The 25,374-nt window shown below is 37.9% G+C and overlaps 1 protein-coding gene across 5 annotated transcripts in view; it reads left to right on the plus strand.

Moving 5' to 3' along the window:
* specc1 (sperm antigen with calponin homology and coiled-coil domains 1) overlaps positions 1–25,374 on the plus strand; it is a 299,764-nt gene that overhangs the window by 95,764 nt on the left and 178,626 nt on the right. Inside the window, exon 1 of one of the 5 annotated variants that reach the window (XM_039757052.1) lies at positions 167–435. The exons of the other annotated variants lie outside the window; for them this stretch is intronic. Coding sequence (XP_039612986.1) covers positions 396–435 — 40 coding nt within the window. The 5' untranslated portion in view covers positions 167–395. Of the gene's footprint in view, positions 1–166; positions 436–25,374 lie in introns of those variants that run through there. 5 annotated transcript variants of the gene reach the window in all.

A 25,374-nucleotide genomic window follows, 5' to 3' on the forward strand; every position in this document is an offset into this window, starting at 1 on the left:
TCCCACTTTGCATTTTTGTAGGCTCTTGTTCACTTCCTACAAGTTTGTTTCTGCCAGTGCTGAGCCTCTGTCTGGCCTCGAGAACCACGCCTCTTTTATTACAACAGTAACTCCACTAATTAGCTATCCAGGGCTGTTAGCAGCTCTGTTAGTACTGTCATTGGGAGAGCTGAGGAGTGGAGCAGGGAGGGAGCACGGGAGTGTCTGCGGTGCTGCCACTACTCGTACTGTAAATGCTTAACCTCTGCTACACCAACAGCTCTGCCTGGAGAAAAAGGATTATTTTTTTGCAGAACGGTTTAGGAGCTACATGATTTTTTGACTACTCTGCCTGGGCATCTTGATTAGAGGACTGTTGTTCACACTGTCTGAAGAGTTCATTGCAGTATACTGAGATGGGCAATCAAATAGGACGGCTGGAGGAGCTGGAACCAGGTCTGATATCCCAAACGTGTGTCTGTATGGGAAAGATGGGATGTAATTTGGTTATGATCGAATGATATTTTTTTGTGGACAGGATGATAATTTTAAGTAAGGTTTTAAGTAATAATTTCTTGCTGTGTGAAGTCCCCTATGGGGAAAATGGAAATTTAAGAACTGAGGTTATGCTCATGATTATTAATTTGAAAAACACCATAGAAAGGGATAACAAATCAAAAACCTCATATTTAGTCTTACAAACTCAGGATGACACTGAGAAAATCTATATTTGATCATCTTGTTACTGTTTGTCTAAGTTGTTAGAATATGTTTGTCCATGTTTACCCTAAAATGATTGTTCCACTGCAGCAGAACGCCTTCCTTGCCTTGCTGTAGATGCAAATGTCGTGTTCACTTTACTTAACACCTGCAGTACCTGCTGCCTTAACTTCTTTAATGTAGAACTTGACTGACAGTCTTTCTTTTTTATTTCACTTTATAGTACACAGTTTAGAGCTCCCATGCAGCAACTGTTGAGTTCAACAACTACAGCATAAATGTATATTTCTTCTGTTCACCTTGACTTAAGCAGCTTTTAAAATGATATTCCTCTAATGCTTATCTATCTCCACAGCCTCCCCAGTGAGACAGTTTCTTTTCAAGACTGCTGATAGCTGTTTTCAGCAGAATGTATTTACGTTTTAAATCTGTACCTAATTCTGCTGCTTGTTGATTTGCTAAAACAAAGTTGGGAATACACTAGATAGGATTTACAATCCAGGAGTAAGTTATTTAAAAACATACTTAGTGGTAAAAATTCTTAATTAAGCATGTTGGATGGTTTACTTGATTACTTGTGTAGAAAATGAAAAAAGTAAAGTGTCAGAGTGATACAGTTTTGATCATTGTTTTAATTGAATTCATGTATAATCTCCTTATGCCCACAGTCTTCTTAGTTTCAGTATGAAATACAGTAACATTAAAATATTAATTTATCAGAGGGGAACTATCATGAGCTTGGGGAGAGGGGTGAGTGGGATGATTCTGAGGAAGGATACCTGAAAAAGGTTTCCACAAAATGAATTGCAAATTGTATTACTGCACTGTAGTGTTGTCCGTTTTATATAATCTGATGCTAAATATAATTCTAACTAAAAAAATTTAAAAAATTAATTAAAAAATTAGTTTTAGTTTAAAAGCCAGACATATAGGCAAAAAATGAAATATGAAGATAGTTAAATAGATACTCAGCATTATCCTGAGTGTTTACTGTAGATTTCTAGATGTTCAACCCTGTCACCTACGGTGGTAAAGGAGAATATTGTAAGTTTTGTTTTACTGTGCGTCAATAGGTTGACATAGCTAGGCCACATCTAACACAGAGTTCACTTTCTGCTAGAAATGCTTAAGAGGCTGTAAAAATAAAATCACATCCTTCTCCTGATTTGATGCACATTCAGAAGAATAGGACAGAAAGGTTATCTTTTATGTGTGATTTTAAACATGACTACTTCGTAAGTTCATTCCATCATATTTTTCAATCACTTGTGTGTTCATCTTCCAAAAGGCTCATTTGTCCAACTTCTGTAATTAGGATTGATATTTTTGTTTTTCAAAAAGAAAAACTCTTTACTAAGATTTGCGTCACCTAATGTCTTATCTTGAGATACATTCTTAGTCATTTTTCTCATTTCTTGTTTTAAAACCTTTTTTTGTGAATGATCATCATGTTGTGAAGCAAATATGTTGTTTTATGTTGTTACAATAGGTCATTGAAGTAATTTCTTAGTTTGTATTTAATATATTTTAGTTTATGTAGACACACTTATGTACCTTAAGATGCACCAATCAGGAAGGCCATAGATCCCATGTAGTTGCAGATTTAGTGAGAAACAAATAAAAAAAATAAAGCTTTGAGGTTTGAAAAAATCAGGAGCAGTTATGACAGAGAATATTTTGGTATAACTGAAAGTAAAGAGACAGATTCTTGAGTTGCTACAGGCCCAGATTTAAGGGTGGTAAAGCCTCAGGAGAATGTATCATAGATTCAAGCTTCAAGATGCAGGCAAGTATGTCAGAGTTGTAGAATGCTAGAGTAATCTCTGAAGTATTACAGTAATATCTAAGGTGTCCTGTTTAATTTCAATAGTCATAAAGAGGCCACGAATACCTGCATTTCTCATGTTAGTGTTTGTTAAAACTATGGCTGCAAGAGTGTACTTTGTGGAACTGTCTCTGCTGTTGCTGCTAGCATTCAGTTTTTTATTTTTAGTTTGCAGTCAATTGGCTCCTACATTGTGAAATGTCCAGGCATTGGATCTTCACTTATAATTAGATTAATACCATAATGTTTGAGTATCACCTTCCTAAAATTTATACTGTTATGATAACTTTGCCTTAGAATTTATATCTCACACTCTCAGTGTTATATCTCAGTTTGTCAGAGGACAAGTGAGATTGGGAGCAACCACTTCATCTCACTTGTCTTACCACTCAAACGCTGACCAAATCATATATACAAAGAGACAGAGAGAGATTTTCGCATGTGTGTTAGACACAAAGTATAAATGCATCAGGAAATGCAACCATACTGAGATTTTTTCGCATGAGGAAAGAAAGAAGTAATGCTCATTTTACTAATGATGATTCTATGATTGCAAACTATTGATTAATGATTTTTTTTTTTTTATTTACTCTGATGGTAGAACCATGGCAAAACTTCATGACTCCATACTGGGTCCCTTCATAAGTGTAGAGCAGAATTCAAATGTATACATGTATACAGTGTATGTGAACATTATTGCCAATTATTTATGTTCCAACAACAAAAAGGCTCTTTTTCAATATCACGTTTAAAGGATAAAACTTAATGCCGGAATTCCTTGAGAGTCATGCAATAGTTCCAGAAACATGACAAGGAATTCAGATTATTGTAGTTGTATATACCATAAAAAGAGAGCTGTTACAGTACAGAGTGGGGTAAGCTTAGGGCAAAGGCATGCTGTAATTGTTCTTCTAAACCTGATAAAGCATTACAGTATTAGGAAGGCAGTCATTCCTAGAGTGATACACTGACTCCCAACATTAACTTTTACTGTATAAGAAATCAAAAGAAAACTAAAACTGTAATTTGAGTATACAGAGTATAATTTATTCTTAATTTCCTAGTTTCATGAGATTTGCAGTTAATTTTTTATATAGTTATATAATAGTTTAATTTTTATTAACTTAATTGATCCATCTATCAATATTTCCTTAATTTACTTTATCAAACATGTTGTGTATTTAATTCTTTTTTACTTCTTTTTGCAAATAAGTAAATGAATACACAGTACTCCTGCCTCATTTGATAAACCGTGGAATTACAAAATGCCTATGGTGAAATAACTTGTAGTCTCCACACAGGAATAAAGATAAAAACATTAGATAGGACAAATAGCTGACTGCATGGTATGTATCCTTCATTTTATACAGAAATTAGTTTAAAGGCAGCATCTGAAGTATGTAGCCCATAAATATAAGTTTAATTTATTAGAATGAATGCTTTAAAAACAGTTCGCAAAATGGGGTTGACTTTGCAGCATTTTATTGAGTTGCAGTGTCAATGTTTGTGTGTTCGTATGTTGAGGATAACATCTTGCCTATGCTTAAAGTTTCTAGACGTCATATAATGTAAATATTGAAAGACAGATTAGAACTGTCTAACAAATGAAAAATATTTTACTTCTATTGAGTCTAAACAATGGACACTCCAAAAGCATATCACCTATGTGAAGCAGGCACTTGATAACATCCCACAAAGCCAGAATCTTGACCTGGATACATTTTGTATAGTTTGAATTAAGAGAAATGTTTTCAATATATTTTCAATATGTTCAATTTTGATTTGACCTACACCATGTTTTTGCACTTTAAGAAAGAATGGAAGGTGTCCTCCATTCCTTGCCTGAATATCTAATTCAAATGATCTATTCTCAGTGTTGTCTGACATTATTTAAAGACACTGTCTTTTGAAACAAGTGGCTTACAGTAGCTTGGAAAGCTACATATCTGTAGTGCTGCTAGAAAGTATAATTTCTACAGTACAGTAGATAGTGAAAAACAATTAGTGAAGTATGCTAGGTCTTTAACTTTCTTGTAACTAAGGAAATGTTTTTAATTGAGGTTATATTTGAAACTAACAAAGGATTCAAAAGTATTGTCATCCTACACATTTCTAGTAGTCAAAATAAAGAAATTTTCCTTATACTAAGTACTGTGTGTATAAATAGAGATGGTGCAAATAAAGTACTGTGAAAGTCATTTAAGCAATACATATAGATAAAGTTGATAAAATTCTTAAAACTGACATTAAAATAATCATATTTTGCACTCACTTATACTAACTGAATCAACAGAAATGAAGTATTATGTGGAAAAATGTACTAGACACCTTGCCTTTTTCATTGCATCAAATGCCTAAAATTAGGATTAGCTGCTCCCAAATAGGTGAGTATGATTAGAACATTATTAAAGAAACTTGGACTATTAAAGTTATTACTATTAAAGAAAATTTATATACACAACAGTGTTATGGATTGGACTTAGCAGCTATGGTGTGTGGCTACATCATGCCAACATCGACAGAGCGTTCTAAGATAATTGGAAGAAAGATCATTGATTATTGATGCTAGTGAGTTTTTGAATGGCTTTAAATCTATTTTGAAGCAATTTGTACTCAATCACTTCACAGTTCATGAGATACTTTTCAACAGACTACTGGCAATCTATCCAGGCCAGGTTGTCCGGCCAAAATTTAGCCTAAGAACTGACTGAAAAATGCTGTTGAAAGTCTCCAAGAACCCTAAGATAACATGAATACATTTATAGGTAAGTCTTGCCTCAGTCATTGTCAAAGGACATGAGTTAACTATCCGAAGAAATTGCACCACCTTAAACTGAGCAGAAGTATTGGAAGTTATGTGCTTTGAAAAGACATAATACTAGATGCCATGTGTGGCTAAAACCAAAGCTGCTTTTGACCAAAAGAATCTCATGCCACCTGTGATTCATGTTGGTGAAAGCTTTATGGTTTGGCGCTGCCTATTTACCTCAAGGTTTGGCCAGTTTGCTATCATAGAGTAAACCCTGAAATCAACATTTGACACTGATATGCAGAAGAACACTCTTTGAATATCAGAGTGATCTAAATTAATTACAAATATAACACACAAAATAATTAATCACTAAATTATTGTCTCCATTCAAGTCATTATTTCACAGATGCACATTGGGCAGCAATTTCAAGATTTATTTATTTTTTTATTTTTTCTATCAGCTTTGTATATCTGGGCATTGCAATTTTACACCATTCGTCATTGCAGAATTGCTCAAGCTTTGTCATAGTGCATAGAGATCATGATTGAATTGCCTTTTTCAAAGTACAGCCATAATTCTCAATTGGACTGAGATCTGGATGTTGAATCAGCCCCTCCAGAAAATTAACATTGTTGTTTAAATGTGATTCCTGTGTAGCTTTGGGTTTATGCATTGTCAGAGATGACTGGGGTGGTGACCCGGTCGGGACACCCAGGAGGACCGGAAGAGGGCTTACATCCACCTCAGACCATGTGGGGGTGACCACCCTGGTCCTTTGGGGGCCACGGGTACAGAGCTTTGAAGCTCTACCCTGTAGGGGCCCGTGGTCACCGACAGGGGGCGCCCATGTGCCTAGAGAGCCCTGGACCTCAGCACTTCCGCCACACCCAGAAGTGCTGAGGGAAAAAGGATTGGGGACACCTGGAGTGCTTCCGGGAACACAGCTGGTGCTTCCGCCACACAGGGGCGTGTTGGCGGAAGGTCACTGGAGGACACCTGGAGCACATCTGGGTGCATATAAAAGGGGCCGCCTCCCTTCAGACAATGGCTGGAGTTGGGAGGAGAAGACAAGGTCTTGGAGGAGAGGCAAGGAGATTGCCTGAAGAAAGGGAAGGCACTGTTTTGTGGCCAGGACTTTTATGGGTTTGTCGTGCACTATTGTAAATATGGACCGAGTAAATAAACATGAGTTGGGTGACATTAGCATGTCCGCCTGTCTGTGTCCAGGCCGGCTTCCACAGCATGAGGTTGTTGTCTTGCTTGAAAACAAATCTTCTCCCAAAGCAAAAGTTTCTTGCAAACTGCATTAGCTGTCCCTGTAGAATTTCACTGTATTTTGTTGCATCCATTTTACCCTGACAAGCCTTTCAGAGTCTGCTGTAGAGAAGAATCCCCACATTACGATGTTTCCACCATAATGCTTTACAGTGGAGATGGTGTGTGTATAATAATCTGTAGTCTTTGGCTTATACCATTGCATTTAGTTTGATTGACAAAACTATCAATGTTTGTCTCATCTGACCATAAAACCTTCTTCCAGCTGATTTTGGAGTCTCCCATGTGCATTCTGACAAACACTTCTCATGATGTCATGTTCATTTTTTTAACACTGGCTTTCTTTTTGCCTCTCTCCCATAAAGCTGCAACTGATAAGGCACCCAGGCAAGTTGTTGTGTGCACAGTCTGTTCAGTCTCAGCCACTGTAGCATGTAATTCCTTCAGAGTTACAATACGTCTTTTGGTGGTCACTGTCACTAGTCTTCTTCTTGTACAATCTTTACAGTACCCTGATCCACCAGGTAGCCTAAATATTTGGCTTTGTTTAATCCAAAGAAGCATTTCTTGGGATTAATCCAAAGTCTAGCCTCACCCAGTGTCTGTAACAGTGCTCGGACCTGCTGTAAGTGTTCCTTCCATGTGCTGGAATAGATGATCATGTCATCCAGGAAGGCAGCACTATATGAGTTATGAGGCTGGAGCACTTTATCCACCAGATGCTGGAACATTGCAGGAGCCCCGTGTAACCCGAATGGAAGGACACAATACTGCCAGTGACTGCTAGGGATGCTAAACCCTGTCTTAGCCTTTGCAGAGTCCATTAAAGGATCCTGCCATTACCCCTTTGTCATGTCAAGAGTGGTCAAATATTTACCCTGTCCTATCCTCTCGAGGAGGTCGTCCACTCATGGCATTGGATAGGCATCAAACTGGGAGACTTGATAAAGTCGATGGAAGTCATTGCAAAACCTACAACTCCCTTCAGGCTTACTGACCAAGATGATGGGACTGGACAAGGGACTATTACTTTCCTCTGTCATTCCTAGTTCCAGAATATGCTTGATCTCAAGCTCCACTTCAGCTCTTTTTGCCTTGGGAAGAAGATATGGGCAATCTCGAACTATAACCCTGGGTTCTGTCAAAATATTGTGTGCTATCAGAGAGGCCCTACCAGGTGTTTCACTCACTACCTCTGTCTGGAACTTAAATCTGTACCAAAGTTAAGGTCGTTCTTATGAGCAAAGAGTGAAAGAGGCTGACCAGAGGAGTGATTAGGATCCCTGTCCATCCACAGCTTCAGCAGATTCACATGATATACCCGCTTGCTTGGCTGACAATTTGGTTGTTTCACCAAATAATCAACAAGTCCTTTCCTCTCTTTAACTTTGTAAGGGTCTTCTAGTAGGCTAGCAATTTAGAGTACCATGACCTGATCCCCGAGGTGGAACTCCCAGAGAGACATGCCTCAGTCGTCACATCGGGCCTTTGCTTCTTGCGCCTCTTCCAAGTGACTTTTAAGTAAAGGACGAATTTTCCCAAATCTATTGTGTAACTGCACAATATATTCTAACATATGCATGTTCTTTGACATTAAATTCAACAAGAAGCACAAAATTACATCATCAAAAAGATGACAGAAAATAATATAAAAAGGAGCAAAACATGCAAAGATATTAAAAAATACACAATCAGTGTTTCCTGTTGAAGATCCTAACAGCTGGTACTTTTATAAAACATGACTTTTAAATCACAGGTGCACAATAAAAATAAAAAGTGTCAATATTTCTATATCAGAAATCTATCAGTGATTATTGGAGACCAGTAACAGCACACTTATCGATAACGTGCAGTGAAGACACTTGACTTGAGCATTCCTGGTTTTCAGACTCTTTCTCTGTACGTTTACCATTCATTTGCTCAGAGGTTGATGCGCTTACTGCTTCCTGAGCAGCTCTTCTTTTCTCCACCTTAGCGGCCCACTTCTTTTCTTCTTTCGTCAGCATCTTTTCATGTTAAAACTGATTAAGTCAGTGTTTGTGTTGCAATTACTTAGTATGTTTTCTTTTATTTTTCACTTAAGGTGGCACTAAAGTCTTATATCATTCTTGAGGCAGGTTGAAGATATAAGGAGATATGAAGAGGTAGGAGAAGAGACCGCGAAGGTGTAGGGAGGAGAACGGCATCCATGCACATGCGCCTCACGGCCACCCTGCTGGCCGCTGCCGAGAGTTGACTCTACAATAAAATAAAAAGAGGAATAACCTTGGAGGTCAATCATTACCCCGAAAGCGGATAGTAGACGTCACGTAGTATATACAGTATGTGTACCAAATTTCAGGTCAATAGTTCAAATAGTTTGCGAGCAACAGGTGATTTAAAATCCTGAACAGACAAACGAACAGCCACGGTAGCGTATTATATATAAAGATAACGTTGACATTGTATATAATTATATACACAGTGTATGTTCACTGCAAAGTATATTTTTTATTTATGTTTGTTTATTTTTGTCAGCCCTTTTAAGGAGACATACAAGTACAGATTTCATTGTACAATAAACTTGACTGAACATCACTTGATTAGGTTTGAACCAGTTACATGTATGTTTTAAATCCATTAGGCTGCATTGCTGCATTTCATTATATTGTATGTTCTGGATTGCTCCTACATGCAGTGGAAAATGTGTATACTTGTAGTAAACCACACTCTATGCATCTGTTTGTGATGGGTTATTTTTTCTAACTGGGGCAAGTTTCCAGTTTTTCACTATGCTTACAGTCTCTCGTCTTCTTATCCCTAATTCATTTTTTTCTGGCCACTTTTCCAAAACATCCTGTGACTGCCATACTGCCTTGCTTCGTTTTGACTCCAGTCTACACAGAGCACCTGAACCATTTTAATGTTAAAGGGGGCATACTTTCAGTAAGCTCAAACAGCAGCTAATTTGATTAACTTAATGTGATCTGAAAGAAAATAAAAATAGGGCCTACTGAAGTTCAGTCTTTTTGCTGTGTAGACTGATGATTTTCGGCATGCTTTGTCATATTTAGTAGCCTCAGATCTTCCCTTAGGTATGGTTTCCCCTTTGTATATTTCATTCATTCATTCATATTCTTAAACCCATTTAGTCCAATTCTGGAGCAGAGGTGGCAAGAGACTATCCTGGCATTTTCTGTTAAATGCTGGCTCTAATCATGGGCATCACAAGCTTTTTTATAACGTTTGAATAAATTGATATGAAGTGACATTTTCTGTTTGTGTATCTTTTAATACAGAAACAAGAACTAAAATGACATTTAACATTTAACAGTCTGTTTATCATAAGCTAGAGAAGGGAAACTTAATTGACATACTTTTTATGAAATATGTTATTCCATTACCTGACTAAACAAAAAAAGGTTTTTCAGCTTTTCAATTTGTTTAGATAGCTTGGCGATGGAACAGGAAAGTATGCAGAAATTCCTGCTTAATCCCTATTTAACATGTGTAATTTCCTTTGAGCTATGTGTCAATGCAACTAAGAGTGACAGCAGGGAGAGGCACACCATTAGCAAGTTTCCAGGCGTACCCATTTCAACAAGGGTGTGGAAGGACTGGGACCTGGAGCAACACAACTGATTTTAAACATATTATGAAGCAGCAGTTCATTGAACATGGGTCGAGTGAAAAAACCAATGCAGTGCAGTCATAGTTTAGTACTTTATAAGAATGCTTAGATAATACAGTCAAAAATATGTATTGCCTGATAACAAAAGCAAAAATAAATAAATGACAGATCTGTCAATACCCAAGGAAACAACCTTACTTAGGTTTAGTAAATTGATTTTTCTGTACATCTCAGTAGTAGCAGAGGGAAAACAGAGGGAAAACTGTTCATTTTCTGGTAACAAAAAGACAAATTTATAACAGATCTATTAAGACGTGACTCAAAGAAAGCTTTCTTAATGAGATTTAAACATTCAGGTTTCACATTCTCTTTAAGTATTGTAACAGCGCTGACCAGATGCATCAGCCTGGGGTGAGCCACCAACAGTATGAGCTGGCACTCCATCAAGCTAATGAACAGCTTCAGTGCCAGCTACTTGGGGAACCTATAAAAACAGTGTGGCCAGAACGAGTGATCCTTATAAAGACAGCAAGCTTCCTAAAAGAGTGATGTAATAAATGAGAATCCATTGGAACTTGGTACCAGCGAACATCACAACAATACAGTGCTACAATATCTTCTGGCCTTCTGGTCACCATGACTTGACAAAAAGCCTGTTGACTTACTTCTATTTTTCAAGTAAGAAGGAGGATTTTCATATCAGCTCTAAGCTTAACTGGGAGCCAGTGTAAAAACATAAGAACTGGAGTTCTGTAATCATAATTTTTAGTTCTTCTAATGATTCTTGCAGCAGCATTTTGAAATTACAGAAACTGAAAGATGCATAATAGAACAGATTGAACAACCTTTAAATAATTCTTTATACTTTTCTATCCTACAAGAAATCAATGCATGAGTTTAATTTTCAGTATCCTATATATTTAAAAACTTATTGTCTTATTGTTTCTATATTTTTAAGATGTACAAAACAGAATTTAGACAGTTTTGTAATGTGCATTTTAGAAGACATACTGGTGTCAAAGATAATTCCTGTGTGCTGACACAGCAAAACTAACAGTCCAACTGAGTTAAAAAGTGACAGAATACTGTTGCGGTCGTCATCATTTCTCCCCAGTAAGTAGCATGTCTGTTTTTCGTATTTAGTGACAAGTAGTTCTAATCCATCCTCTCTTTTAATTCACTGACAAAATTACAGTAATTAAGGGCACTGTCAGAGAAATGTCCTTTGGTCTAAAAGAAAAGTATACAGTCATACGACAACTTACAGTTCCATTTGGGACCATATGACAAATAGAATGTATTATGTTGATGACAAAGTGTGAGTCACTGGTAGAAATACTTTATATAGGTATGGAATGCCGTAAACCGATTTTTAAATCCTGACGTTCTCACATCTGGTCTGTGTAAGGCTGTGTTTCTTAACCACTGGGTCGCACCACCAGTAGGTTGAGGGCTGCCGTCATTGGTTCGCAGTGGGTCGCAATGGGTCGCCTAAACAATCAGTAGTATCAGCAGTATTTTTCCCTGTTTCTAAATAAGCTTGTTTCACTAAGGTGGTCCCCTGATCACGCTCGTTTTACCAAGTGGGCCAGCTGGCAATAGCTGCTAGTAGGTAATCAGTGAATTTAAAAAATTAAAATTGGATGGCATGACCATAAAGGTTGAGATACACCGGAGTAAGTAAGGTAATGCAGGCTGAATACATAAAAGTTAGCTACAGTGCTGATGAAAACAATCTTTAGAGGGCCTTCCAAGAGTGAGAAAACATATGATACCCTGTGAAATAATAATAATAATTACAATGAAAGATTTATTATTAATTTTTTAATTTGGTTTTGGCAATTTCCAGAACATTATTAACCCATTGTTTTGCTATTGCACTCAACCATGAGTATGAATTGCCTTAACTCTGTCAGCAAAAGCTGTCATTCATTAGAGGATATTAGAATGACATTTACGACACGGGTTACTGCCGTTTTAGTTGTGTGACCAGTGTGGAAACCACAACTTTTCAACTAAATTGTGATGTATAAGGTGAGACTAAAGAGGTGTGGCAACAACTTTTTCAAGTATTTTAGAAAGAAAGGGTAATTTGGAAATAGGTCTGTATCTGTTAAGGGTATGCGAGTCCAACTCTGATTTTTTCAGTAATAGTCTTATAACGTACAGTTTTAGTCAACAAATGTGTCCTCAAGTGACCTTTTGAAGCCACAGTCTTTTCTAAGTGTTTTTGCCTCCTGCTTCTTATGTTTCTTCAGGCTTTATGCGGGTCAACAAGGCCACACAGCATTGTTTAATTTCTCTGCATTAAAACAGACATCTTTTATTTTCAAAAGCAAATGAAATAGCATTGGCTTCTGAGTTTAATGAGCGTATACTGCACATAAGTCCACCCTACAGCCATAAATTGAGTAGAATATACTGCTGAGCAATATGAAACAGCCCAGAAAAGTGCATAATTTGTCCCAGACAGGGATGAGAAGTATGTAGTGTACCATAGAGCAAGTAACATTTTGGTGTGGAGATAAACATGAATACACAGTTATAAAAATGGTTCCTGAAGTAGTGTGAATAAAACAACAAGATATTTTTTTTAGGTAAGGTCAACAACATAAGTTTCAGTGTGGGGCAGTTACACTCACTTATCTTGGTGCGCAAGACTGGCAATTTTTTGCATGGTGATTAGAACACACAAGATAAAATTTCACTGTATTCTGTACATATGACATTAATGACACTAAGTCTGTAACACTTTAATCTTCCGTTTTGCACATTAGTTGCATAACACTTGCTGTATAATTAAATGCCTTCTTCACTCAAAAATACAAACATTTGGTGCAGTAAAGAAATGGACAGCTGACCCATGGATGATCATGATACTGAACAACAAATTAGAGTAGTGGCAGCCATTCCATACACTGAACTGAACCATAGTATTGAGAGGGTGTTGAATCCTTGGATTAAGCTTTACAAGATACCAAGAAGCAATATGTGGTTGAATGGGACTACTTTTTCATTACATTGAAGAAATTTGGGTTTTTCCTGAACATATGTGTATGGCTCAAACAAGAAGTCAAGAAACTTCAGTTTGTATTAACAATATTGTTTCAGACTACTTCAAACTAGAATGTGTTACTAGACAAGGTTGCGCCCTGTCACCACTGCTTTTTGCAATCGCCACTGAACCACTGGCAGTTCACTTTCGAAATACTTATGAGATAAAGGGGATTATCAGAGAAGGACTTGAACAGAAAATATCACTATATGTAGATGATATGGTACTATATATATCATATCCACATAATACTGTTCCTGTAGTCCTAACAGCACTAACAAAATTTCAAAAGATTTCTGGACTCAAAATTAATTTGAATAAAAGGGTGCTCTTTCCAGTTAACTCTCTAGCACACAATATTAGATAAGACACTTTCCCTTTTATCATTGCAGATCAGTTTAAATACCTAGGGGTAAACATCACAAGTAAACATAAAGCTATTTATTCAGAAAATTTTGCTGTCTGCATGGAATATATACAATATACATCAATAAATCATTTTTTAAGAAGTTAGATTCAATCATAACCTCATTTATTTTGAATTCAAAACATCCACGCATCCAAAGAACGACCCTACAAAGACCTAAGGCAGAAGGTGACATGACTCTACCTAACTTTCAATTTTATTAATGGGCAGCAAATACACAATCTATAAAAACCTGGACATGGACACAAATAGATGATGATACCCGGGCTTGGTCCACAATAGAAATAAAACCCTGCAGTACTTCTTTATATTCTTTGCTTTGTACCCCATTAAGTACAAGTTATTGCCAAAATACTAACAACACAATTGTGCTTCATTAACTCAGAATATGGAACCAATGTAGGAGAACTTTAAAATAGAGAAGCTTTTATCTGTGGCACGTCTGCCTCTCAAACGTATGCAATTTTTAATGTTTGGAAAACATACAAGATTAAATCACTTAGATATTTGTACATAGATAATGTATTCACATCCTATGAACAATTACACTCCAAATTGAATTTTCCATCAACACAATTCTTTCACTACCTCCAACTTAGAAACGTTGCTAAACAAAATCTGCCCAATTTTCCTCACCTTCCACCTACTTCTTTTCCAGAAGAAATACTGATCAGTCTTGAGGACTCAGACAGCATTTCTGTAGTATATAAAAACATTTTAAAGTCCCTCCCTTTCAAAGATCCTAGAGTACAGTGGAAAAAGGATCTCTTACTCAAAATTTCAGAAAAGCATACAATTATTTAACTTAAAATCTTTTATTGAGCACATCTGTCTCTTTTAAAATTATCCAAAATGTTTCTAGAGTAAGATCTAACCTGCAAACGTAGCAATCAAGCTCCAGCCTCAATGGGCCACATGTTTTGGGCCTGCACCAAATTAACATCATTTTGGACCAAAATCTTTAAATGCCTATCAGACAGCCTTAGTGTCACAATCCCTCCTAATCCACTAACAGCTCTGTTCGGTGTTCTTCCAGATGGGCTTAAGGTGGTGAAGGACAGACAAACTGTAATTGCCTTTACTACACTGTTGGCATGTAGACTTATCTTTCTCAACTGGAAGAATCCCACTCCACCCCTCTTAGGTCAGTGGGTAACTGATGTTCTATACTACTTGAAATTGGAAAAAATAAAATTCTCACTTAGAGGATCTATGCAAAACTTTTTTTAAACCGGGCAGGATCTAATCAATAACATTGTAGAATAAGCGTTTAAATTGGGGAAAACGATTTTCTTCCCTTTTTTATTTTTCTTTTCCTACGCTTAAAGTTTATCTCTGTCTGTTGGCCTAGCTTTCTTTCTCATGGGTGGGGGTTGATTTGATTTGAACTCTGTTTTGTCAAGTTTGACTTTCTTGTATGGAATGTTACTTGCTTTTAATAAATTTAATACAATGTTAAAAAAGAAGCAATACTTTGAAGATTGAAATTACTTTTCTTTTCAGTGTTTTGTGTATTCTTTATTTTTTATCTAGTTCTAAGCAGCAGCCCTGTCAGAACAGAACAAATATGAATGACGAAAATTTGCCAGAAAAATACAGCTCTCATCAAGATATCTTTTTGCAGATTTTTTTGGCTGTACATTATATACCCCAGGGGTGGTCCCATCCAATGTTGGCCACTGCAGCTCCAGGGGATGTCGTGCTGGCCTTGCAAAGCATTATGGGATGTTGGAAAAAAAAAGCTTTGGCAAGTTTTGCTGATCAACACTAGTTATCATATATATATAACAAACACATACAATATGTTAAGACAAAAACCAGAGGTCCCCTGAAAGTACTGCACCAATGTTCTAATATTTTTACAGTTCTCAATGGTCCAATAAACACATCCTTTACACTATCAGTAGATTAAATGTAATTGAAACACTTTTAAATGGTGTTAAGAGAAAGAATTTGTCCTCTCAGAGTCACATTAAAGTTAATACTATCTTATTTGCACATACGTTACAGATTTGGAATCAATGTGTGCCATAATAGCGCACCGGCAGTGAGGCACCAATTAGTTGTATATGACTACTGAAACTGCTTTAAGAATAAAACACTGCCACATATCTAACCCACCATACTGACCCACCCCAAAAATCGTCACATTCTTGTACCTTGATATTTCAACATAGCACCACAGTCCCTTCACCACACAACCATATTTGTCGTAACTTCCTCCCTCTCAATCACCCCCTTTCTTATATGTCTCTTTGCTTGTAAGCCATCTCAGTTTGACTGTTTCACAGGTTGGTATTATGAAAATATTAGTTATATTTCCATACCATAGAAAGTAGAGAAAAGCCAAGCAAAATGACACCCTTTATTGGCTAACTAAAAAGATTACAATATGCAAGCTTTCGAGGCAACTCAGGCCCCTTCTTCAGGCAAGATTACATGCCTGAGTTGCCTCGAAAGCTTGCATATTGTAATCTTTTTAGTTAGTCAATCAAAGGTGTCATTTTGCTTGGCTGTTCTCTACATTCATAATGGCTAACACGGTACAACGCCCTAGTACTACAGACATACCATAGAAACAAAAGGTCCCTGTGTTGCCAAATGTTACTACACAGTCATGTATGGACCCATAGTTTACAAAATGTTACATACAACATGGATATAATAATATTAAATGTTGAGTAGTACAGTTGTACAATGGCTAATGCCATCATCAGCTTGGAATCCAACAATCAAATCCTGATTCAGTACCAGACTGTAAGTTTGTACTTTCTCATGTCTGACTTTTTTTCCACATTTTCTCATTTCATCTAAAATCTCAAAAACGTGAATGTTACATCAACTAATAACTCTATAGGAGTAACTGAATCCAAAGTCAAGAATAATAAACTTATCACTATTGAATTTCTCTCACAAGTATTTTACTTTTGTTTTTATATTTTTTTATTGGTATACTGTACTTCAGCTTTTTGCCTTATGTGTTGTTTAGAAAAGAAAACTTCTCCAGCCATTTAAAAAGCATCAGGTTTTCTGCCTCTTTATGACATTAGCAGTAAAAGTGTAAATTTTCAAGTTGAAACAGTGACTTTAAAATTTATTTTAAAAGTGTTCTGAAAGACAAATATGAAAAATGTACTGCCCAATTACTCCTATGTTGAATTATTGTATGATAACTACAATCTTTAAAATCAGCAGAACACCATCAATCCTAATCCTTCCCCACATACCTGTATCTCTAAACCCAGATAATTGTTAAAGGGCTGGATATTTTTTACTTGTAGCAAATCTCTGTTCCAAAGCCCATCTCATAGTCTAGTACACTAAAGTAACTAATAGTGAATTAACTGCCAGAGCCATCATTATTCTGTCTTTGCTTAATCTCGGAGCACATTTTTTAGCAGTGCTACATGGTGTCTGGGGAACACTCTCATTCCTGACACACTAAATCACAGAGACCTTCCCCGAGGAAGAGTATGTGTTTCCTGAATTGGAATAATTAAAAAGAGTGTTTTTATTTTAATAATTGGCATGGAATATGACGTTGGTACTTTTATTATATTATTTTGCTTACTAAAGACTGTTAGTTTTTTCAAAGTCCCCCTTTAAAGTGAAGTATATATTATATAGCTGGATTACATTTACACATGCATTAAAATGCATCTTCAGTGATGGATTGGATTGCTTGGATTGCCTGCATATGCACAGCAATTCGGGGGTTTAGAAGTTGCTCAGATTTACTGACACAGCACAGTACACCACACAGCACCTACTAACCTATAGTTGGAGTGGGTTATTAGGTGCTGCTCACAATGACCCAACAATAGAAAGTGAAAAGAAGGTGACATGCCACACTTCTGTAAAGGATTTTAGTGTTTTAGCATGATGCCTAATATGTGACAGTCTTATGTAGAAGATAGTAGATTGATTTTAAACACTTCACTGCTGCCACTCCGCTCACTTTTTAAAGCTGTGCTGGTGTCAGGGCCTCTCTTCTGTGGCTTAACTGACTGGTGCAATAGTCCTATATGATGATTTGGTCTTTTCTGTTGACTTGATTGTTGCATGTGGAAAGAAAATGCATTTGAATTTATACTCATTTTAAATGTGGCTATCACTGGTTGAAACATTCCAGTAATTAGTCTAGAGGGTAACAAGTCAAGTCAAGTTGGGGAGCATGCACCGGTACAGTGTGTTGCCGCACCCACCACACGAGGAAACAGCTCCAGATCCCGGTTGGCAACCCCCCTGGCAGACGCGCAGTCCAGTCCCACCCTCCGGAAATGACCCTCTATCTGCCGCAGCCAGGTGTTACGTGGGTGACCCCTTGGCCTGGTCCAGCCACTCAGGTCCCCAACAATGAGGATCCTACAAGCTGGATCACCCTAGGGTAATAATGTAGCTGTAACTGAGTGATTAAAAAATGTCAGCAGCTCTTAAATCTGTGTTTTTGAAATTATCTTGATTTTTTATTTTCAGTAGTACTTAATCATATTTGCCAAGTGAGTAGTGAGTTCTTATCAAACATATCAGTAGTAACAAATTCTGTTTTTTGGTAATTACTGTACTGGTTATTATTTATCTCAAAAAATGCCTACTCCTTTTATGTTATGATTAAGAAATTCAGACAATTACTATGTTTTTGAAATGGTCTGTTTATTTTGTATTATGCTTACATAAGCAGTACATTAACACTAGCAGCAAATATGATTTTGTTAATTAATGTAAGTTCACAAACAAGCAACTTTGTTAAGACTGCAGAAAAGTACAAGAGGCTAAATATAATAGCCTATGTAATGGGGCCTTCATACATTCTCATGGTACACTTGAGGACCTTTAGAGGAATAAAGGTTGAGAACTACTACTTTAAAGAATAAGATATAAATTGGTAATCATTTAATGCATTAGTAAAGGACATTTTTCCATCAGAACAGTGACTGAGGGTTCCTCTACTCAAAGACACTTGAAAAAGTGTCTGTACCATGAAACTGTATTTTTTGTAGTTTCTCTTTTTCTTCTGGGCCACTTTGCCATTAACCTTTCTATTGTTTCTTGTGCCTGGCACCCACACTCAAGCATTATAGAATGCTTATTAACCATATTTTCCTTAAGCTTCTCAAACTTTCCCCCTTCCGATTCATAGCTCACTTTTCACACTACACATCATCCCGTCTCATTTTCCGGTCCAGGAGACCTCCCCTTCTTCAATTGTCTCTCCGCGCTGTCAGTGCCATGCTTCATGTAGTCCACCATTGCGTCTACTGATGGCCTTCATGTCCATAAACCAGTAAGCCCCAAACAGCCAGCTGGAACTGTTTCTGTCTGGACTTCATCTCAGTGCTATGCTGAATTAAGGATGGATCATGTTAGCATTAGGGAATCCATTCCCAGGAATTCGGGAATCCCACATGTCGGGGATGACACAGTGCACGGGCATCTCACATGTGAACGGTTTTAGAATGACCGACACTTACTTTTAATAAAACTACTGCAATATGCTGACACCAATAAAAGACTAACCTTATCTACAAGCAGTTCATGCTGTCATATAAGTACATGTATCTAGTTCAGGGGTGCCCACACTTTTTCGGCTTGCGAGCTACTTTTAAAATGACCAGGTCGAAATGATCTACCTACATTAAAAATGCCATATATATTGCATAGTTTTACTGTCAAATAATGCAAAGAGTACGCAACACGTGTTTTGCCCTTTACGTTGCGCCACGGCATGTGGTTTGTTTATTTGACAGCATGTAGATCGGGGTAATTACATTCATGGCATTCGTAGTCTGAATCACAATCTGATTGTATGGGTGCTTACCTACCAGGTAACGCTTGTGTCGACAAACATCCACCATGCTGCCCTCTTCAGTTGCGAGAAGCAGATCATAGAATGTTGCAAAGTATTACTGTCAAATAATGCAAAGAGTACGCGACACGTGTTTCACCCTAATTCTGGGCTGATCAGGTGTACACACTCACTGCACGTCAGCGTCAGAGGAGAAGCCGCAGCGTGTGGTTCGTTTATTTGACAGCATGCAGATCAGGGTGATTACACTCATGGCATTCGCAGTCTGAATCACAATCTGATTGTATGGGTGCATGTGGGATGACCAGTGTGTTAGAAGGAAAGAGATCTCAGACTGGCCGCCCAGTATGTCAATCAAGTGGCAAATGCCATAGAGAGGATATATGATAGACTAACATTTAAAAAAAATTTTTTTGAATGCAACGCGATCTACCTGATCAGATACTGATACACTTGTTCTAAACAATGCCCGCACTTGCCATTGCGCTGAAACACTGCCATTTCAGCTTTTACTTAAGCATACAGTTTCTTGTCATCATTCTGTGATGGCAAGTTTCTTGGCACAGATAATGCGGATGCAACAGACTGACGCATTGCAATTTCAAGTTGCTGTTCAAAGCTGTTGTCTGACAGATGTCAATGAAGTCTGCCCTGTCCCGGCATTCGTGAGCTGCCGAGTGCAGACTCCTTCCAGTCCACTGTACTCAGTCCTAGTAAGAGCCAGGACACTGACGACTGCTGCTGGTTGACTAAATTAATCTGCAAAACACTACAGCGTGGGCCAAAAAACCGTGCCACTTAATTATTTTCAACTATAACTCTGTTATTTCTTGATCGATTTTTACACTTTTACATGCTCTATATGCGAGCTTGGCCATTCCCGGTTTCCCGGGAATTACAGCAGTTTCAATCCCGGTAATCGGGAGCCCAAGAATGGATTCCCTAGTTAGCATAGCATTATTATTATTATTAACAAATAAAGAACCACAGGTCAGCTAATTTTCTTTTTTCTATAATGTCACCAAATACCAATCAAATGAGTATTTTTTAGATTTTGGAATATTTATTTTTTCAATTATGGGATTGTTTTTACTAAATATTATTATATATCAAAATGTCCCTTCTTTGAGGATACATACTGTCCTAGATGTACAATCCAGTCACATTTTTTAACTTGAATGGGAAATGGTGGTTTTCTTAATGAGTGAGTGAATAGGTGAGTCCACCAATACTGCCTTTTACATATGATGACATATCCATATATTTTTTGGGTATATAGCAATATATTTCATTTTTGTGAGGGTGTGCCTTAGGGCAGTTAAAAAAAAAGAAACTAACAGTTCAAGTTCTCCACAATTACTTGTTATTATTAGTGATGAACGAACTCTGTGGTGTTGGCTTCGCCTCGAGTTTGGAGAAATCACCTGAAGTGTTCGCAAATATTGCCGATCTAAGTATAATGCATTAAAGTTAGTGGGGAGGAACTAACTGAACTAGATTTGACTGGAGTGTAGTGGTGCAATCATCTTTAAAATGTCCCTGAGGGCTAAGGAAGTGTCTGCCAGCTATACTGGAACGATTATTGTGGCCAAAAGGCCAACCTGATCTGTATGGCAGCAGTGCTCACCACTGTACCACTCTGCCTCCGTGAGATCAAAGAAGAAAGAACACAGTCAGAGACATGCAAACATACATTTCATCAAAACAAAGTGGAAATGCAGAAATCGTAGTCAACAGTCAGAAAAAATATGGAGGTCATTTTATGTTTATTTATGTAAGAAACTATTGCTTTGTATGCTTTTCAGAAAACAGCCTGGCAGCAGCTCGCTGCCCCTGCCCACCCGCACTGCCGCTACTGCGGTAGTGCACAGAGCAGTGCACGCAGCAACAGATGTTTTATGCTGATTTATGTGAGAAACTATCTCAGAAAACTGAGTGTTGTTGGAAAAATATTCAAAAAGATAATAATGTTTTGTAAATAATAATAAATCTTTTATTAATATTATTATTTCATAGAGCCTCCTGTGTTTGGAGGGAAGGCGTGACATCAGGCTATTTCAAGGTTTGTTTTCATTTTCCACGTGGCTAATTACACATGCATAGGGCATGTACCTGTTGACATAGAATTTGAAGATCGACCTACACATTTGGTGACAAGCAGATAACTTGTTTTTTCTGCTGTATATGTTAAAAATAAAATTGGAGAACCTGCATTATTTACTTCTCTGTTAAGTTCCTTAAATTGAGTTTACCTACTATACACAGTACTAATGTGCCTTTATGGCTTTACATTTTGTAGCATTTGTTTTTAAGGAACATGTAATAAAACTGGTATGAACACTGATTCTATAATAGTTCACCAGCTGCCTTAGCTCCTTTCGTTCCCATGAAGTCTACATGTTCTGCTTATATCTGCATGAGTTTTCTCTGCTAACTTTGAGTTTCTCCCAGTGTTCAAATCTGCAGTGTGTTAGTCAGTAGACTAGCGATACTAACTATGAGCGTGATTGTGTGCTCTTCATAGTGGCAACCACTGTGCAACTGTGCTTCTGTGAGATCTAAGAAGAAAATACGTAGTGAGTGATGCACAAGCTTTATAACCAGTCTGTAATGCAGATGATCAGCATTATATACCCGGGGACAGTCCCATCCAGTGTTGACCGTTACAGCTCTGGGTGATGTCGTGTTTGCCTTGCAAAGCATTATGGGATGCAGAAAAAAAAACTTCTGTTAAAATGCCCGAATTATCAGTAAATAATTTGATGAACAAAGGTGAATGCAGCAAATTCGTTGCGAATAACGCTTTGGCAAATTTTGCTGATCAACACTAGTTATCATATATATATATATATATATATAGTGGAGGACTGCCGGCTTCTCATGCCGGTCCTCACCCCCAGGCCACCAGGAGGAGCTCTCCCGACAGCAGGATAGTGCCCCGAGGTCCAGCAGGGCCTTATGGACTTTGTAGTATTTATACACAGCCCTGCTGGATACCTTGGGGACCACCAGGAGTCGCTGTGGGGGGGATTATGGGCTTTTTTATGCCTTATGACCCGGGAGTACGTCACGGTCACGTGATGGGAAGGAACGACGTGCTCCCGAGTTGAAGTAAAGGCCTGATCGCCCTGCCCCGGAAGGAATAAGGAACTGTGGACTGTTGGGACAGGAGCACCTCCGGGTCAGGGGCTATAAAAGGACGATGGCTCAGTCCAGACACTGAGCTGAGCTGGGAGGTAGAGGAGCAAGTGTCTGGGCAAGGATGAGAGTTTATGGTGATTTATTGTGAGTTTATGAGTAGTGTGGAAGGTGCTTGGTGCACTGTGAAAAATAAAGAAGAGTCTTGGACTTTTATCCGGTATCTGGAGTTGTACCTGAGGGTTCAAGGGAGCACTAGCGCCCCCTACTGCCACTATATATATATATATATATATATATATATATATATATAACACATACAGTATATGAAGACAAAAACCATTTATTGTAAATTATAAGAAAGAAATTTAAAATATATTCTAAATGTAACTCCTAGTTCATATTAATGAATTGAAAAAGAGAACTATGAACTGCTTGAAAATATAGCATTCTGTCTGCTGTACATAGATGAATGAAGTAGCTAAAATCCATCATTAAATCAAAAATTCCTTCTTTGCCCAAATTTTCTTGTGGTACTGAATTAATGTCTATTGTAAAACTCTTGTCTATTTTCTGTGTAAAATACCACCTGGATTATAAGCAGTTTCAGGTTATACTGTATTTATCTGTAGTGATGTTTGAACTTCAATGGGATAACACTGATCTCAGTGACGGGTAAGGTCCTTGCTAGAGTCATCCTCAATAGTACCCATGATCACTTGCTCACCTACCAGCTACCGGAGCAGTCTGGTTTTACACCTAAGAAGTCTACTATTGACCACATCCTGGCACTGAGGGTTCCTATGGAGCGCAAGCACAAATATTGGCAGAGTTTCTTTGCAGCCTTTGTCAATTTTTGTAAAGTGTTCAACTCAGTTGATCAAGGTGCCCTGTGGGACATCCTGAGACTTCAAGGTATCCCCGCAAAGTTGCTGGATATCGTAGCCAGTCTGTACACTGGTACTGTGAGTGCTGTGCAGAGTGGAGGCAGAACCTCAGTGTTTTTCCCAGTTGATTCTGGAGTTCATTGGGAGTGTGTTCTTGCTCCAACTCTATTCAGTGCTTGCATGCACTGGGTGCTGGGCAAGGTTGTGGAGTCCAGCGGCTATGGGACATCTGTTGGTGAAGAAAGATTCACTGATCTTGACATTGCCGATGATGCTGTGATCTTCGCTGAGTCAACGGAGGCTCAAATTGAGACTCTCAAGAGACTGAGCAAGGAGTCTGAGTGTCTGGGTTTCTGAGTGTCCTGGATAAAAACCAAGATCCAGGCCTTTAATGACCTCTTGGGCACAGCCATCAGCAGTGTGTCTGTCTGCGAAGAGAGTGTTGACTTTGTTGAGAGGTTTACTTTTCTTGGCAGTGACTTTCATGTCTCTGGTGACTCGTCCTATGAAGTCAGTAGATGGATTGGGAGAGCATAGTGGCCATGAGATCGCTGGAAAGGGGTGTGTGGTGCTCCCAATATATTTGCAAAAGGACGAAGTCCTTAGAATCCTGGTGCTTCCTGTCTTGCTATATGGTTACGAGACATGGACGCAATCCAGTGACCTGAGACAAAGACTGGACTCCTTTGGTACCGTGTCTCTTCAGAGAATCCTTGAGTACCGCTGTTTTGACTTTGTGTTGAACAACTGGTTGCTCATGGAATCCTGAATGAGGCACATTACCTGCATTGTATGGGACAGTCAGTTACGGCACTATGGCCATGTGGCTCGATTTCCTTAAGGTGATCTGGTTCACAGGATCCTCATTGTTGAGGACCTGTGTGGTGGGACCAGAACAAGGGAACACCCAAGTAACACCTGGCTACGGCAGATAAATGGCCATTTCTGGAGGGTGGGACCGGACTGTGTCTCTTCCTGGAGGGTTGCCAACTAGAATCCAGAGCTGTTTTGTTGTGTGGTGGGTGCAGCCATGAACTGCACCAGTGCATAACCCCAACCTGACCTCACTTGACTTGTCCTGATGTTTAAACTGTCCTGATATTCAGAAGTAGGTTGAAAAATTTCTTTCTTTGACATTTTTAAGGAGAACAAAGAGTAAGTAACTTTTAGCAAGTAATTAGTATTTAATCTTGCATATACAGGCAAAGTGATGTTAAGAATGATAATTTCTGAAGTTTAGTTACAAGGTTATAAAATAAAATTTATGGTAACACATTATAATGCATTGCAGAATTCAAAGCAAAAATAAAAATGACCTGAAAGATCAGCATGTTGCCCTGAACCTGTGAGTGTCCTTGAACTGAAAATAAGATGTCAGTGAAGGGAAACATAACATTCTTTTCCAAATAAATTATATCAGAATTTCCTGTGGTCCTTTATAAATAGCATTGGTTCTTTCTGTTTTCTGTGCTGCTCCTTTGTTGAAAACACATCTGATTCTAATATGTATCTAAATCAGTTCTTTTCAAGAAAAACAGACCACCTATGTATTTGCTTCTAGGAGGGGCATTTCCTCCTTTTGAAGTGCTCTCTGTCCACTTGCAAGAAACCTTCAGGTTTTATTCCACTGTCCCATCCAAAATACAAGAATAGATCTGAAATATACAGTATAAATTGTTTTACTATTTAAATATAAATACTACTTACTGTTGAAGTTAATTTTTAGTGGATCCCTTCTACTAGGAGCTTTGGTCATTGCAAAGAGTATAACCTCCTGAAGCTTTAAAATGTAATGTAATATATATATATACCTCCCCCTGCTTGCTTCACTCACCAACCCCCAGGTTTGGTTAACTGGATATACAATTTAAAGAGATTGTTATTTTCATGGGAATTGTT

This window comes from Polypterus senegalus, chromosome 6 (assembly GCF_016835505.1).
Source record: "Polypterus senegalus isolate Bchr_013 chromosome 6, ASM1683550v1, whole genome shotgun sequence".
Taxonomy (NCBI): Eukaryota; Metazoa; Chordata; class Cladistia; order Polypteriformes; family Polypteridae; genus Polypterus; species Polypterus senegalus.